This window comes from Sinocyclocheilus anshuiensis, unplaced genomic scaffold (assembly GCF_001515605.1).
Source record: "Sinocyclocheilus anshuiensis isolate Anshui unplaced genomic scaffold, SAMN03320099.WGS_v1.1 scaffold130, whole genome shotgun sequence".
Lineage (NCBI taxonomy): Eukaryota > Metazoa > Chordata > Actinopteri > Cypriniformes > Cyprinidae > Sinocyclocheilus > Sinocyclocheilus anshuiensis.
The window spans coordinates 1442423-1457024 of record NW_015544207.1 but is presented as its reverse complement, the minus strand read 5'-3'; the positions used below and the strand labels follow the sequence as shown (position 1 = coordinate 1457024).

Below are 14602 nucleotides of genomic sequence, written 5' to 3'. Positions count from 1 at the left end.
GTCAACCACGCCTACCTAAAACAGCTCGTTCTAACACGCCCCCACATGTCTACGTCACAATGTGGGAACATTTGCATAACACCGCCCAAATATTCACGCAAAGAAAGAAGGTGTTACTTTGATTCTTTAATGTACAGTATGTGGAAAATAATGTGTTTTTTGAACCTTAAACTGCATAAACACATTTCATTACACCAAATACACAAAATAATGTTCTTTTTAGCAACATCAAAAGGCCCCCTTTAATCTATAAAACAGTTTCTTTGCTGTAAATCATTTTATTTTATGCAAAGCACACCAAGTCACCTAAACAAGCCGCATCAGTCTTTTTGCGACGATTAAATGTTTCATTTTTGCTTCTAAAAAGCTTGTTAAACGAGTTTAAATGTAAGAAATGTTGTATACATGTTTAAACGGTAAAATATGTTCTATTAAGAACTGTATTTAACTAAAAGGCATTTAGAGAAAGAGACATCAGATTGATGTATTTGCAGAAAACCTCAACTGAGGTTTTGATTTGGTTTCTGGTATTATAAAATGTTTGTTGGAAAATATTAATAAGCGATCTGCACAATGGTGTATTCTCACACCATCCTTGAGTGTGAACTCATGATGCCAACCAGAAGTTGCTAACCTGCTGTTGTTGAGGTTAACGTGTGTATTTTTAAAAGTGACAGTTACCCCAAAAAGGAAAATTGTCACAGCATTTATAGTCATATTGTTCCAGAATCATATGACTGATGTTCTTCTGTGAAACATCAAAGGAGATGTTTTGAAGAATGTTCACACTGCTCATGAACATTCTTCAAAACACATGAAATTCTTGGTAGCCTAAGTGTTGAAAGTTTTATTTGATTTTTGGTATTGTTACAGTATTGAATTACTTCACAAAATCAGGTTGAAAAAATGAACAAATATTGTTAAAAGTTTAATCACTTCTTTACAAATAACAGAAAGAACCTTGAACATTTAAATATAATAAGACACACAACAAAAAGTAAACAAGTCTCTCAACCAGATAAGTTCAAAAGAGCACAACTATAAGAGAACAATAGTAAAGAATCAGAACATTTTCAACCAGTGTCTAGATATTGTTTAAGTGTAAACACTGAAAAACAAAAATATGACAACTTTGAATATTTCGTGTTAGCGAATAAATGGCAAAAACAAAAGTCTGAATGGAAACATGTAAATAATGACCAATGTGAAATCCTCTAATCCAATTTTTGTTGGCAGTGTTGTCCGTTTTAACCAGTTGATAGAAAAGAAGTTAAAGGAATAGTTCACCCAAAACTAAAAATTTTCTTTGTTTGATTCTTAATGGGGTCACTAGATGCAAAATTCACTTTTACATAGTGTTTGAACATAAATGTGTGTTGGCAGTGTGTACACAACCACCCTATAATGATAAAAATCCACTCAGTGCATCTTTTTTTTTAAACCCCAATAATAATCACTTTCTCAGATCAGGCTGTTCTGAGATTCTTGGCAGAGTGACGTAGTTTTGCACAGGCTGCTCCCACGACTATTAACTGATACAGCCGTTTTAATGAATCTTTGCAAATTGCCTATCCTAATAATGTGCTAGTTAGCAAGCTTCATGATGAATGTGGCAAAATTTAACAGTCGACTCGTCACCCCACGAAAGTTCAACAAAACAGCTCAAATCCGCATAAGGAAGTTAAAATAGCACGGCTGCATCAACAAATGCGTTTTTATATCACTTTTGTTAACACTATGCAGCTCCTATCTCTTTGAATGGGGAAACATCAAATTCTCCAAAACTGTTCACTAAGCTTACAATTAGGCCTAAATTTCATATTTGAAATCACCGAAGAAATCTGACAACTGTGTCATAAATGTTGTTACTTTTGCTCAAATAGCGTTATAAAAAGCTTATTTTTCAGGCTAGATCAGCCAGTGCGCATGCGCAGTCCTAAGCGCACATCTCAGAACGCTGCTGTTTCTATAGCAGCTGGAACTTCTAACGGCAGCTGCAGTGACGCTCTGACTTTACCGATTAGCGATTGGCTTTTTCATTCAGAAGGCGGGGCTTCCTGCGATTGAGCGTTGCATTTTTCCCCATTCAAAACTATACGAGTGACACGTCTTGGGTATTCTATATTCTTTGATACGTACCTCAAGCAGCGTAATAAAAACGCAGGAATACGTGCCTGTACCAACATATTAAAAACGTGCCACGGTCACGTATTAAACGTGTGTTTTAGTGCCACTCTCTGGACATTTCTCTTTGAAACTGCCGCGAAACGTGCAGTAAGGTACGACGTACCTGAAGCAACGTAATACAAACAGCAATACGTGCCTATATCAGCGTCACAAAAACGCGCCAGAGTCACGTATTCCTTCCACGTATTTAGTGCCTCTCACTGGACGTTTCACTTTAAAACTGCCGCGAAACGTGCAGTAAGGTACGTAATAACGGTGCTGCAGAAATTTTGTATTTAGAGGCACGTATTTCCAATGAGCCTGGGTTGTGTTTTACACTACCATAGAAAAATTTTAACCAAAGTATGTTATAGACTTTTCATTAAGACCTTAATGATATCAGCTTGCAGAAAATGGGCATCCGATGACCCCTTTAATCATAACAGGTTTGGAGAAATGTAGCATACACACGTGCTCATCCTCTGTAGTGAATGAGTGCCGTCAGAATGAGTCCAAACAGCTGATAAAAACATCACAATAATCCACTCGACTGCAGTCCATCAGTTATTGTCTTTGTGTAGTAAGAAGTTGTTTGTAAGAAACAAATCCATCATTAAAATGTTTTTTTTTTACCTTCAAATGATTTTTAAAATAGTTTATTGATTCACTCTTAATCAAATGCCTAATATTTTTGAAATACCTCAGTTTCTTGTCTCATCACATTCTGTTACGAATTACATAAATTATAGCCTATATTTTCAATTCAAATTCAGGTGAAATTTGACAGAAAAAGTGAAGTAGTTTGCCTCATTTGATATTACTGTTGGTTTAATCTGTCATTAAAGATTTCATCGTAAAACTGTTTTCAAATATTAAATGTTTCTCCGCTGGCAGATATTTGTTCATGTTATAATCATAAATTCACTTCATTTTGATAAATTTCTCTGTAAGAAAGACTTATCTTTTCTAGAGCCCGACCGATATGGGTTTTTTGGGGCTGATACCGATATTTGGAATCATGGCGGAATATCATGTGAAGTCCACTTCGCGGGGCACTTATGGTCGAATAAGACAACGCGTGAATGCTGCCTGAACAAGAGACCTCCTTACTGAAGTGAAAGTGTTGACTGGTGTCACTATCTCGCAAACGCGCCGGCGGATCTCCACCAAATTTGGGGGATCCCTTCAGCTCGAAGAACCCTCTCGAACGCCACCCTCCGCGCATTGGTAGCCCCCCGGGATAGCTTGATCGGTCAGCGCCGACCCCAAATTTAACCACCCGTAACTCCCGAACCCCGGGGGCTATCGACGCGGGGGTGGTCTCATTCGAAAGCGGGCCTCTAGACATACACTCGATTCGCGTTCGAGAGGGTTCCTCGAACTGAAGGGATCCCCTGAATTTGGTGCGGAGTCGCTGCGCCGTTATGGAGATATGGCCGTTCAAAGTTTTAATGGTTTTCCATAGACTTAAGCTTTAAAACGTTTCATCCAGGTCGCCAGTAGCAAACAATGGAGCACGCTCTGCTGGACAAACTAAGTAATTACACCATTTCAAGCATTTTATCTGCGTTATATGTTCTGTAAAAAAAAATTTATATCGGCGGCATATTCGCCGATACCGATATATCGGCGACAGGCTCATATCGGCCGATAATATCGGCAAAACGATATATCGGTCGGGCTCTAATCTTTTCCTATCTTCTTATGTCATTTTGCGTCTCAAAATATTAATTTAAGAATCTTTAGACATTTGCACTGGAAAACAAGACAAAAATACAAAGGAACAACTTTTTTTATCAGAAGTTATTTTCATATTCTAATGTTTGGGAGCAGAGCCATTCAAGCCATTTAAACTATTGTGTTTGAGAAACAAATAAAAAAGTTATGGAGATTTGTAGGAAATTGTATTTTCAAACTTTGAACCTTTAGCTAACACAAGACAGTTACATTTAGTGACCATATTGGCACATTGTGTTTCCTTCAATATATTACTTAAATTATCTTTACTTGGTCATAAAAGGCCTTTTAAAAAGTCATAAATGTACCATTATAAAACTTTTTGAAACCCTGATAAGATTAGTCCAAATGGCACTGCATTTAAAGTCTATGTGAGGAACAGACTACAGTTACATTATTTACTGAAAATCCTTGGTCACCATACACTTTCCTATGTTTAATTTTCTAGTGCAGCTTGGATATTCTGCTATAATTTCTCCTTTTGTTTTCCACAGAAGAAAGAAAGGCATACAGAAAATGAAGACAGACTGTAATTTTGGTGAACTATTCCTTTAAGAGAGACTCTTACGAACTATACTTTACAGTGGTTTGTTTTGCTCTGAAAATGCAAGGGCAGGGTCCACCGTTTGCCATCTTATCTGTTATCACGCTTTCATATTTTAGCAGGGCAGATAAACTAGAAAGCCAAGGTGATCTCTATTCACACAAACAGAAACTCAAAGGCGCACAATGCATCTTTTCTGCCCAGTAAACTTGCTTTATTCTAGTTTTACCAGTTGAACCTTAGTTGCACAGGTCCAAGGTCTTGGCATTTTGGGTTAACCGTGGTATGTAAACATGTTTAGGGATTACGCAGTCATGCACTGCTTGATCTGGCTGACTTTTTAAACGTATAGATGATTAGTTGAGAGTAGGCTGTTTTATTTCTTCTTCTTAATGGACAAGTACAAGCACACATCTTCTGTGGGCATTTGGCTTTCTCGCCTGCTTTAGTAAGTATTTTTCTTTGAAACTTTCAGTTTCTTGCTACTTATAAGATCTACTAAGCTCCTAATGTGTGACACACACTGCAGTGAGTCTCTCGTAGGCGTCCACCAATTTTACCTTGTATCTCTTTCATTGATTCGTGACTCATTCCAGAAATGCTCTTAGAAACCAATGCATTCCAGCACTCAGAAACCTTCAACAAACAAATGCACCATTGACATACTGTAGTTTGCTTATGCAGCACTGATATTTCAGTTATCTCCGTTTTATTGATCATGATGTGCCACATTTACTGATGACCGGGCATTGGCTAAGTTCAGTGTAATATGGGGCGGCTGTTGTTTGTGCCAGAGGTTACACCATACTACAAAATTTATGATGCCACTGTTATCAGATCTTTTTTTCAGTGTTTCCTCATTGAAATAGATGAAGCTGTACTGCCTGTTACCTACATAAAGGTAGTTAATAGATGCATGGAGGCGTTGTCATGATGGTCACCGAGTCAACTGGTAACAGTTTGTGTGCAGGAAGTCACACAGGAAATAGCAGGATGTGACTTGTCTCATTCACGATCATATTTCCTCTTGTTAATAGTGGAGGTGGGGAAGGCTCTCTGGACAGGCTCCTCCCATCCATCAACACCAGCCTGTTGCCACGGAAACGAACCACCAGCCAGTGCAAATCAGAGCCTCCGCTGCTGTGGACCAGTAAGAGGACCATCTACACTGCAGGACGCCCACCATGGTACAATGAACACGGGACCCAGTCCAAAGAAGCTTTTGTTATCGGTCCGTATATTAAAGCGCTCCGGGGAGGAAAAATCACAATCATCGTCAACCATCATCACGTGTCAATACTGGTTTCTTTGTACCCACAGGGCTTTGTGGAGGCAGTGCTTCAGGCAAAACAACTGTTGCTCGTAAAATTATTGAGGCCTTGGATGTTCCTTGGGTGGTTCTTCTGTCAATGGATTCCTTCTACAAGGTAACAGGTCATCTCATTGTAAATCACTCATGCACTAAACGTCCCTTCTACAGATATCAGTGAATTGGGTGTTCTGGGAAATCACACCCATTTCTATGACAGCCCTAAGCTTTGTGCAAAGAGGAGTGGCATGCTTTTTTGGCCAATCAAAAACGCAGTCTCTGCCTGTGATTTATTTTGCATTTTCGTCTTTGCTGGCATGTCTTTTGTGGGCAGGGTTTTGGAGATAGCACTTACGGTATTGAAGTAAGCGAAACAGCAGAAATTACCGTAAAGGCTGACAGAACCTTTAAGACATAATGAAATAGATGCATATTTTCTTCTGTAACAATTCCTTGGCAAACTTGAAGTTATGCAGTACTTGAAAAACTGACCCGAATTTGGCCCAAAAACCCAGTGGTTTGTTAGGTTCCAGTGGCTGCATTTCCTAAGATCAATTTAAAGTACTTCATAAGCATGTTCCTATGTGCAAGTCTTGAAAATTCTTAAGAAGTTCCCAGTTACTTTCTCAGGAGCATCTTATTTTTAATCAACTCACATTTAAAACACCTCAAAGCCTATGTTTTTGCTCTGCCTGCAGATTACCATAATAATCATAATAAGAGTGCACGTTAGTTTTGTCATGATTGGGTATTCACTTTTTAATGCAGAATTCACTTTATTTAATGCATTGTGTATTCTAAATAGTTATTTAAAAAAAGTCTATCTCAAGATGGAGCGATGTGAATGTAGTCTAGCATAACCAGACCTTCAGACTAACAGCAGAAGGTCTGGGCTCCATCACAGATATTATTGGTCAATGGCCGTCCAAGAGGCCATCTGACTGACATGTAAAGCAACCAATCACAGTTAGTTTTGTTCAGCGTCATGTTTAGGGGTGTGTAAACAAAAGCGATGTCCCTACCATAACAGACCAGCGTACAACCAAAAAATAATTCAAGAACTTTGTGCAAGTTTACTACAACAATGGCGCTGAGTCTATGTATGCCATAAAAACAGCGTTTAGATGGTCCTGGTAAACGAGCATAATCACATTTGTAAACACAGCAGCTTTCTTCTTCCATGAGGGGGTTTCGCGTGAAACATTTTTGTTTCCAGGAGGACCATTAAAAAAACAAAAAAACACCACATACATCATCTTGACATCCTGGAGAATTCAACCAATCAGATGATGACTTTGAAACTCCCAAAGTGCTTCCCATTTTGTGTCTTATGCATCAGACGTTCAGTGGGCGAATGTGAATGTGTCCTGTCTATGTACAGTCTCGTATTTACTGAGCGGACCAAAATATATATTCAGAAATTTTTTATAGAGTTGTTACTGAATTGGAATTCAGCAAAAAGTCACATCATGTATAATCATGACCGATCATTGTAATGTTGCACTAATCCCTAGTAATAGTAATATGTATTATGTGCAGGGCATTATGTAATATGCATTATGTCAGCGTTGGCAAGTATATGAAAAAGTGTTACTTGCCTGTAGGTCGGTAACCTTCTTCTATTAATTCTACCAATGCCTGCAAATGCGATATGGTTTGGCACAATTATCAAACCGTGAAGACTGCATTGTAATTATATAAATGATATCTGCTGCGCTTCGTGTTTCAGAGTGAAACGCTGTGATCTTTTCACGTGAGCTGCTCATGATAAGTGTTTTCAGTCTCTCGGAGTGGTTTGCGGTAAATGCGGCTCCACACGAGCTCTGTCTCCGCAAGTACTCTGAGTTTGAGTCTCTTATAAAGTGAATTTAAAAATACAACATGCACAAGACGTCTCCCAAGTTTATAGTGAGAATGGTTTATAAATCTGATGTCAGAAAAAGAGAAACATTTTAAAAGAGAAGTTTCCCTGCAGATTTTCACCAAAATAAAAGCTCTATAGTTGAAAATTTTAAAGAGAAAATATATTTTTTTAATTATTGTTATTATACAAAGTTCAAAGTATTATAATATATTTTTATTGAATTAATTAAAATAAGAAAGAAAGAAAGAAAGGGAAATAAAAATATGAACAATGGTCATAAAAATTGCAATTAGATGTGTTTCCCCTAATAGTTTTGCCTGTTTTAATGAAGTAATGCACACCGTTTCATGGCCAGTAAATTGTCTCTAGTCTCGAACATTGGCAGGTGTGGCAAAATGTTAGTTTTAGGCCCTGATTATATGTATATGTAGTTAGTGTCGTCATGTAATGCTAAATATTTGAAACGACCCAATAAATTAAATAAATAGTTTTGTGGATTTTAAGACAAGTTGGAGGTTCTAACTCTCTAAATTCTAGCTTTTAGAGGTTATTTACAGTACGATGATTTTTCTGTCCAGCACTTCAAATTCTTAAGTTTTCTCTTTAGAACAATCTTAAGAAAAAAGATGACATACTTAAGAAATGTTTTATTGAATACAAAATATTCTAAAATGTCTAATTTTATTGAATGTTTTGTGAATCCGGCACCCTACTCAATGCATGTTTTGCAAGATTCCCCTTTCTGTCAAACATATTTTATTGGACTGTCCAGCTTTTAATGTATGTAGAAAACTCTTTTATGAAGTGAACTCACTTAAAGAGTTATTTTTAGTATAATTTTGCCAGAAAAAGTTTTAGAATTTTTATCATATGTTAATGTAAAAAATCTTGTGTAATATAACTTGTTTGTTTGCTGTTTTTAATTGATTTTGCCATGAAAATAGCCAAAGATGCTGACATGGCATTAAATAAATATATACTACTACTTTTTGAATCCGGCCGTGTAGTCACACTCAGGTACTTGTTGTTTGGGCATCTACTAGACTGGTTTAATTGACTTAAATCAGAAATATCTTATATTTGAGTTTCTTGTTTGAAAGTTTAAGCATAATTTCAGACAAGTGTGTCTAAAAACGTGACAGGTAAAGTGTCATATTTTTTAATTTTGTGAAAATCTGTGTGGAAATTCTAGTTCATTAACCATCATCCTGATGTGAGAATATAAAAGCTCTATCTAGAGAGACAGTATGAAACATTTCATGCATCTGTTCTCATAAAGAGAGAGCGAGAGCGTGGACACGAGCCATTAGTGTCCTTTGAGTTATATAATCCATTAAATCCTTGAGGCAGCTAGTGACTTTACAGCACAGTGAGGAATCTCAGGTGTGCTGAGAAACTCAAGCGTCTTTACTGTGGCCTGCAGAATTAAAACACAAGCCGTTATGTCTTTATGATGTTTGAGTGAGCTGTGCTAAAAGGCCATTCACTCTGTCATGTGAGGAATGTGAATGACACTGTGTTGAGTCTGTCAGGTGGATCAGAGCCGCTATTCTAGACTAGTTAGGCATTTGTTTGAACAGTTTATCAGCTGTTGTATATCTGAAGAGAAAGGCAGAATCACACAGCTAAAGCAGTAAATGGCCTGTGAGTGTGTGTTTGTGTACACGTACCTGTGTGTAAATGTTCCTCCTAAATTTAGTTCAGCTGACCTTAGCCATGTGCCTGACGAGAGGATGGGGGGTAATGATACCACACACTTCATTTGCTGTCTGCATGCAGGGTGGCAAAAACATTCAACTTGTAGCTTAAAGACGGAAAATATATCCCTCCATGAAGATTGGAGGGTGTTTCAAGATGTTCTCTTGTCTGGAAAATATTACTTGAAAATGCATACAACTCATACAGTATATAGACAGTTCACACTGGAATTAATGTACTTAATATTGTTGTTTGTAAAACAACCTAATGTCTAATTTTTATGATATTTTTAAGTTTTGTATAAATTATATATTTTTTGAAATTGTGGAAAACAATACAATTCTAAAAATTCTTACAACTTTTTTTTTTTTTGCCTTCACAAATAACGTCTAGACTCTCTATCTCTACAAAATGTTTTTTTTTTCTTTTAATTGCTACATTTTTAAAAATCATGGAAATGTACACTAGTCAACATTTGAAGTGGATCAAAACTTTTCATCAAAGTTGTCCTACAATCTAAAACCAAAATGCATTCTTGTCTTAGGACAACTTTGATGAACTTCTTTGATCCACTTCAGATGTCGAGTTATTTATTAATTAATATTTTTCTTTTCTTTTTTTAATGTTTTGTCTTTTATGCTTACCATTTATGATTTTATGCTACATTTATTTAATCAAAAATACAGTAAAAACAATTCAATATTACTGTCAAATATTATTACAATTTCTTTTTGGATATATTTTTAAAGTGTAATTTATTCCTGTGATGCAAAGCTAAATTTCACTCAAGTCTTCAGATCCTTCAGAAATCATTCAAATTTGCTGATTTACTGCTTAATAAATATTTCTTATTGCTATTAATATTGAAAACAGTTGTGCTGCTTCATATTTTTGCATAAATAGTGTTTTTGTTTTTTTTCCGGGTTCTTTAATTAATAGGAAATTCAAAACAGCAACCTTTATTTGAAATAGAAATCTTTTTACATTATAAATGTCTTTTATTGTCACTTTTGATCCAGTTAATGCATCCTTGCTGGATAAAAGTATTAATTTAGCTTTTTAAAATCTGACACCAAACATTTGCCTGGTAGATGATAATCTGCAGTAATAATAATAATAATTTTTCCCCCGTGTATCATCAGATTGCTTTCATTGCTGTCATTTATATTGAAGTATGGCTGTGTGTTACAGTGATTTTTACCATAGTTTACCCCTTTGCATCATGTCTAACAGCACGCCGTACCTGTGGTAAAACCAGTGTAATACACAAACACTCATAGCTTGTAACATTTATTAAATGCATGATTTGCAATGGCAACTATGTGGAGGAACCTTGCTCAAGGACAGTGAGTTCATGGATCAGCCCTTGTCTGTTTTGAACCTACGAGCTTTCAGTTAGCAGCCTTGATCTCTGAGCTGAAATTTGAGCTGAAGTCAGAGGTGTAACTTTGGCGCGTCTGCTGTGACGTCTTTCCTTCAGGTTCTGACGGCCGAACAGCAGCTGCTGGCTGCTAATAACGATTACAACTTTGACCATCCAGACGCCTTTGATTTCAGCCTGCTGGTGCACACTCTCCGCAAACTCAAGCAGGGCAAGAGCGTGAAGATCCCGGTGTATGACTTCACCACACACGGACGGCAGAAAGAGTGGGTGAGTGGAAACACACAGAGCGTGGAGCTGAGCTGATCGTGTGGAAGCCCATGTCAGATCAACCTAATTTGTGGGTTTGTTGTTCCTCATTTTTCTACTCTGATTTGCTTAAAGTGTCATGTCTATGTAAATGATCAGTGTTGGGGAAGCTGCTTGGAAGCTGGTTTCTGATTTAAAAATGGCAATAAAGATACCTTTTGAACAAGTGGCGAGCTAAATTTATAAGTCGACTTTTTTGTTAAATTCCTAAACTAGGTTGTGAGTTGATGGAAAAAGCTATTAATTAAAGAAACCATACAAATTTAAAAATTAAAATACATTTTAAAAATAAATAATCAATGAAATCGTAAAAACTTCAAATGAAAATAAATGTTATGTAAATAATTAAATCATAAATATGTAAATGAATAATTATTTGTTAAATAAATCATTGTAAATATAATGAAGTCTTTAAAATAAATAATTAAAGATAAATATTTAAATCATAATGTAACAATTCAAATATTTTTTTTAATAAATCATAAAAATATTAAATTAAATTAAATCATAATTTACAAATTTAAATTAATAATTTAAAAATCCATTAAAATTGTAAAATTAAAACTATATTTAAAAAATAAATCATATTTTAAATTAAAAATAAATAATTGCAAAAAGTAATAAAATCATAAATTAATTAATTAAAATGTATATTAAAATAAAAAAAATGTATAAAAATGTAAACTGAAAATAAATCATTTTAAATAATAATGAAATCATAAACATGTAAAAGTAAAATAAGCCATTTTAAAAACAAAAAACCGACACCAGAGAGCCGTGAGCATGCAAATGTATTTACATTATTAAAATATTGCCTTAAAATCAGGAGTACTTGAAGTTAATATTTTAGGTCAAAGGCCAAAACTTTAATAAGCCCTGTTATATACAAACAAAAAATCGCTAACCTCTAGTCTTTAACTAACAGAAGCTAATAAAAGCTGCATTAGCTTTTTAATTAACTTTAATATTACATAATATAATCTGAGCATTTCAGCACACAGGCCTTCATCAGGATTTATAAGAAGCCTGTGTGCTTAAACTTGATTTAAAGTTTACTTTCTAACTAGAATCACAAAATAATAATACAAGGAATAACTGTTTTGCTGAAAACTATTTTTGCTGCTATTTTTAATCAGTGTTTATCTGCTTGCAGAAAACGGTGTATGGGGCCAGCGTCATTATATTTGAGGGCATCATGTCGTTTGCAGATAAAGAGCTGCTGAAGGTAAACCTCATCAACTCTGTCATAATGTGGATATTTCTTGTTTTTCTCCACCCTCTCAATGACCTGATCTGGAGCGTCGTCTGTCTGTGTTTCAGCTGCTCGACATGAAGATCTTTGTGGACACAGATTCTGACATCCGGCTGGTACGGAGGCTCAGGAGGGACATCACAGAGCGCGGCCGGGACATCGATGGAGTGATCAAACAGTACAACAAGTTTGTGAAGCCAGCCTTTGAACAGTACATCGAGCCCACCATGAGGCTGGCAGATATTGTGGTGCCACGTGGTCAGTTTGCTTTGACAGATGTCAAGCACACTTGCAGTGTGCTCTGTTTTGCACTGCACTTTATGTCAGTTGCATACTGTAGCAGTAGTGCTAGTCTGATTTGGTAATGCTTAGTTAGAACTCCTGTTCTTTATTTCCTGTAGGTGGCGGCAACATGGTGGCCATTGATCTTATAGTGCAGCACGTTCACAGTCAGCTGGAGGAGGTAAGATCAACAGCCACCTTCAGAAGATTTATTTTAATATCTAGCAATCATTTCATTATAGTGGTTCTGGTTATGAAGAATTTCAGATGTCAAATATCGCCCCCTTCTGGATGAAATATTTAATTTTACTTGTAAACTCGTTGACAGAGTGGTTCTGTTGTCTTGAAGGCTCGCCATTGTCAAACACAATATTCCAGACCACCTATTTAATATCATTTTAACAGAAATATAATATATAACTATAGGTATATTAACTATAATATTTCATTGTAAAGTTAATATAAAAAAGTTTGAACTAATATTTAAAACTACCATTCAGAAGTTTTGTTGACATTTGTAAGTTGACATTTTGTTAAATTTTTTTTTATAAAATTCATAATTACAATACATTTACCATTACATTTTTTTAGGTTCTTTTTTTATTTTTAAATGTAAAATTAAATATATTATTTTGTTATTTGAACAGATAATGGGAGGTAAATTAATTCCGTTCAAGAACATATGGTCTTCAACTAAATGGGGAAAGAAAATATAATAAATATAATTTATGATTATGAATAATAATACAATTTTAATTAACTTAGATTTTATAATATTAAATTAAAAATAATATATTAATTTAAATATTGCTATACATTTCAGGAGAAAATCAACATTTTAATTATCAAAGAAGTTTCTTATTCCTTGTGAGACATTTTTACAATTTCCTTTATAATGCAGAAAATGTGTTTTTGTTGATTATGAAAATGATATTCATCTTCATTGTTTCCTCCTAAATGTTTTTCCTGCGATTTATTAGAGCAATAATCGGTGTGCGGCGTAACGCTTGTGCATTTTGGATTGGGAATGCTTTCTAGTGGACTAATATTTGACTTGTCATGTGGTTTGTATCACTGACTGTAATATTAAACAGGAAATGATGTAACTAATTTCCTGACCCACAGGGAATCTGCACCCGCAGATTTCATCAAAATTCAAACACTCGTCTTTCAAAGCTGTACATGTTCCCTGGCCTTTTCATGTTTGCTAAATATTTTGATCAGTTTGATGATATTTTCAGCTATCAATAAGAAAGTAATACTCTCAGCTCAATTAAATCATTCCATAGAGTCTGAGATTTTTTTCCTAAAATCAGCTCCAAAAGTCCCTTTGTGTGGGCCTGCTCATTTTCTGTACTACTGCTGTGACACGTTTTGTTTGGCCGTGCTTCCTCACCGCACTGGATTGTTCTCTCCTCCCCTCTTGCTCTTTCCTCTCCTCGCGGTGGCACAGCGTGAACTCAGCGTCAGGTAGAGTAGCACTGCTCATCTTCTCACTTCCTGTCACTGCCTGCACTGACGTTTCCCCTCGGCACTGATCTGGGCTCAGTCCTGACATGTATGGACTGAGAGCTGATAATGATATTCAGAGCAGCCGCAAAGGCAGGAGTGAGAAAACTGACCTCAGATCAGTCAGCAGGGGGAACTTATACCAGCCTCTCAAACTGAGGGATCTTCTTCCTCCTGAGCCCTGCTGCACTTCCTGTACAGACCAAAAGAGGGCAGCTGCTCTTTATGTTGACTGCTCATTGTCACATTGGTCTTTATGAGCATTGGTGTGGTTCAGTTTTTTAAAATCATGAATCAGGTGTCATATTTCACCACAACATAATTATTTATTATTTTATTTTTAGTGTATTTTAATTTAATGTAGTGTTATTTCAGCATTGTTTAGATACTAATATGGTGTTTATTAATATTTCATTTTCAGTTTTCAAAGTTTGTTTTAGCAACTTTGTTAGGTCCTTTTGGCATTTTATTAGTTTGTTTTAAAAGTAGTTCTGTATAGATTTAATTTTACTTCGGTTTTAATTTTAGTACTTTTTGTACATCTGTTTATA

General features: G+C 35.7%; 1 protein-coding gene across 7 annotated transcripts in view; it reads left to right on the top strand.

Annotated features, from left to right (window-relative positions):
* The window catches only part of LOC107697006 (uridine-cytidine kinase-like 1), a 31668-nt gene that overhangs the window by 6330 nt on the left and 10736 nt on the right, over window positions 1-14602 (top strand). For 3 of the 7 annotated variants that reach the window (XM_016497615.1, XM_016497618.1, XM_016497617.1), the window contains exons 2-7: window positions 5485-5678; window positions 5768-5874; window positions 10799-10969; window positions 12162-12233; window positions 12329-12518; window positions 12662-12723. In XM_016497615.1, coding sequence (XP_016353101.1) covers window positions 5485-5678; window positions 5768-5874; window positions 10799-10969; window positions 12162-12233; window positions 12329-12518; window positions 12662-12723 — 796 coding nt within the window. Of the gene's footprint in view, window positions 1-5484; window positions 5679-5767; window positions 5875-10798; window positions 10970-12161; window positions 12234-12328; window positions 12519-12661; window positions 12724-13995; window positions 14013-14602 lie in introns of all 7 variants that reach the window. The other 4 variants (XM_016497616.1, XM_016497619.1, XM_016497621.1 and 1 more) reach the window with 2 other exon arrangements.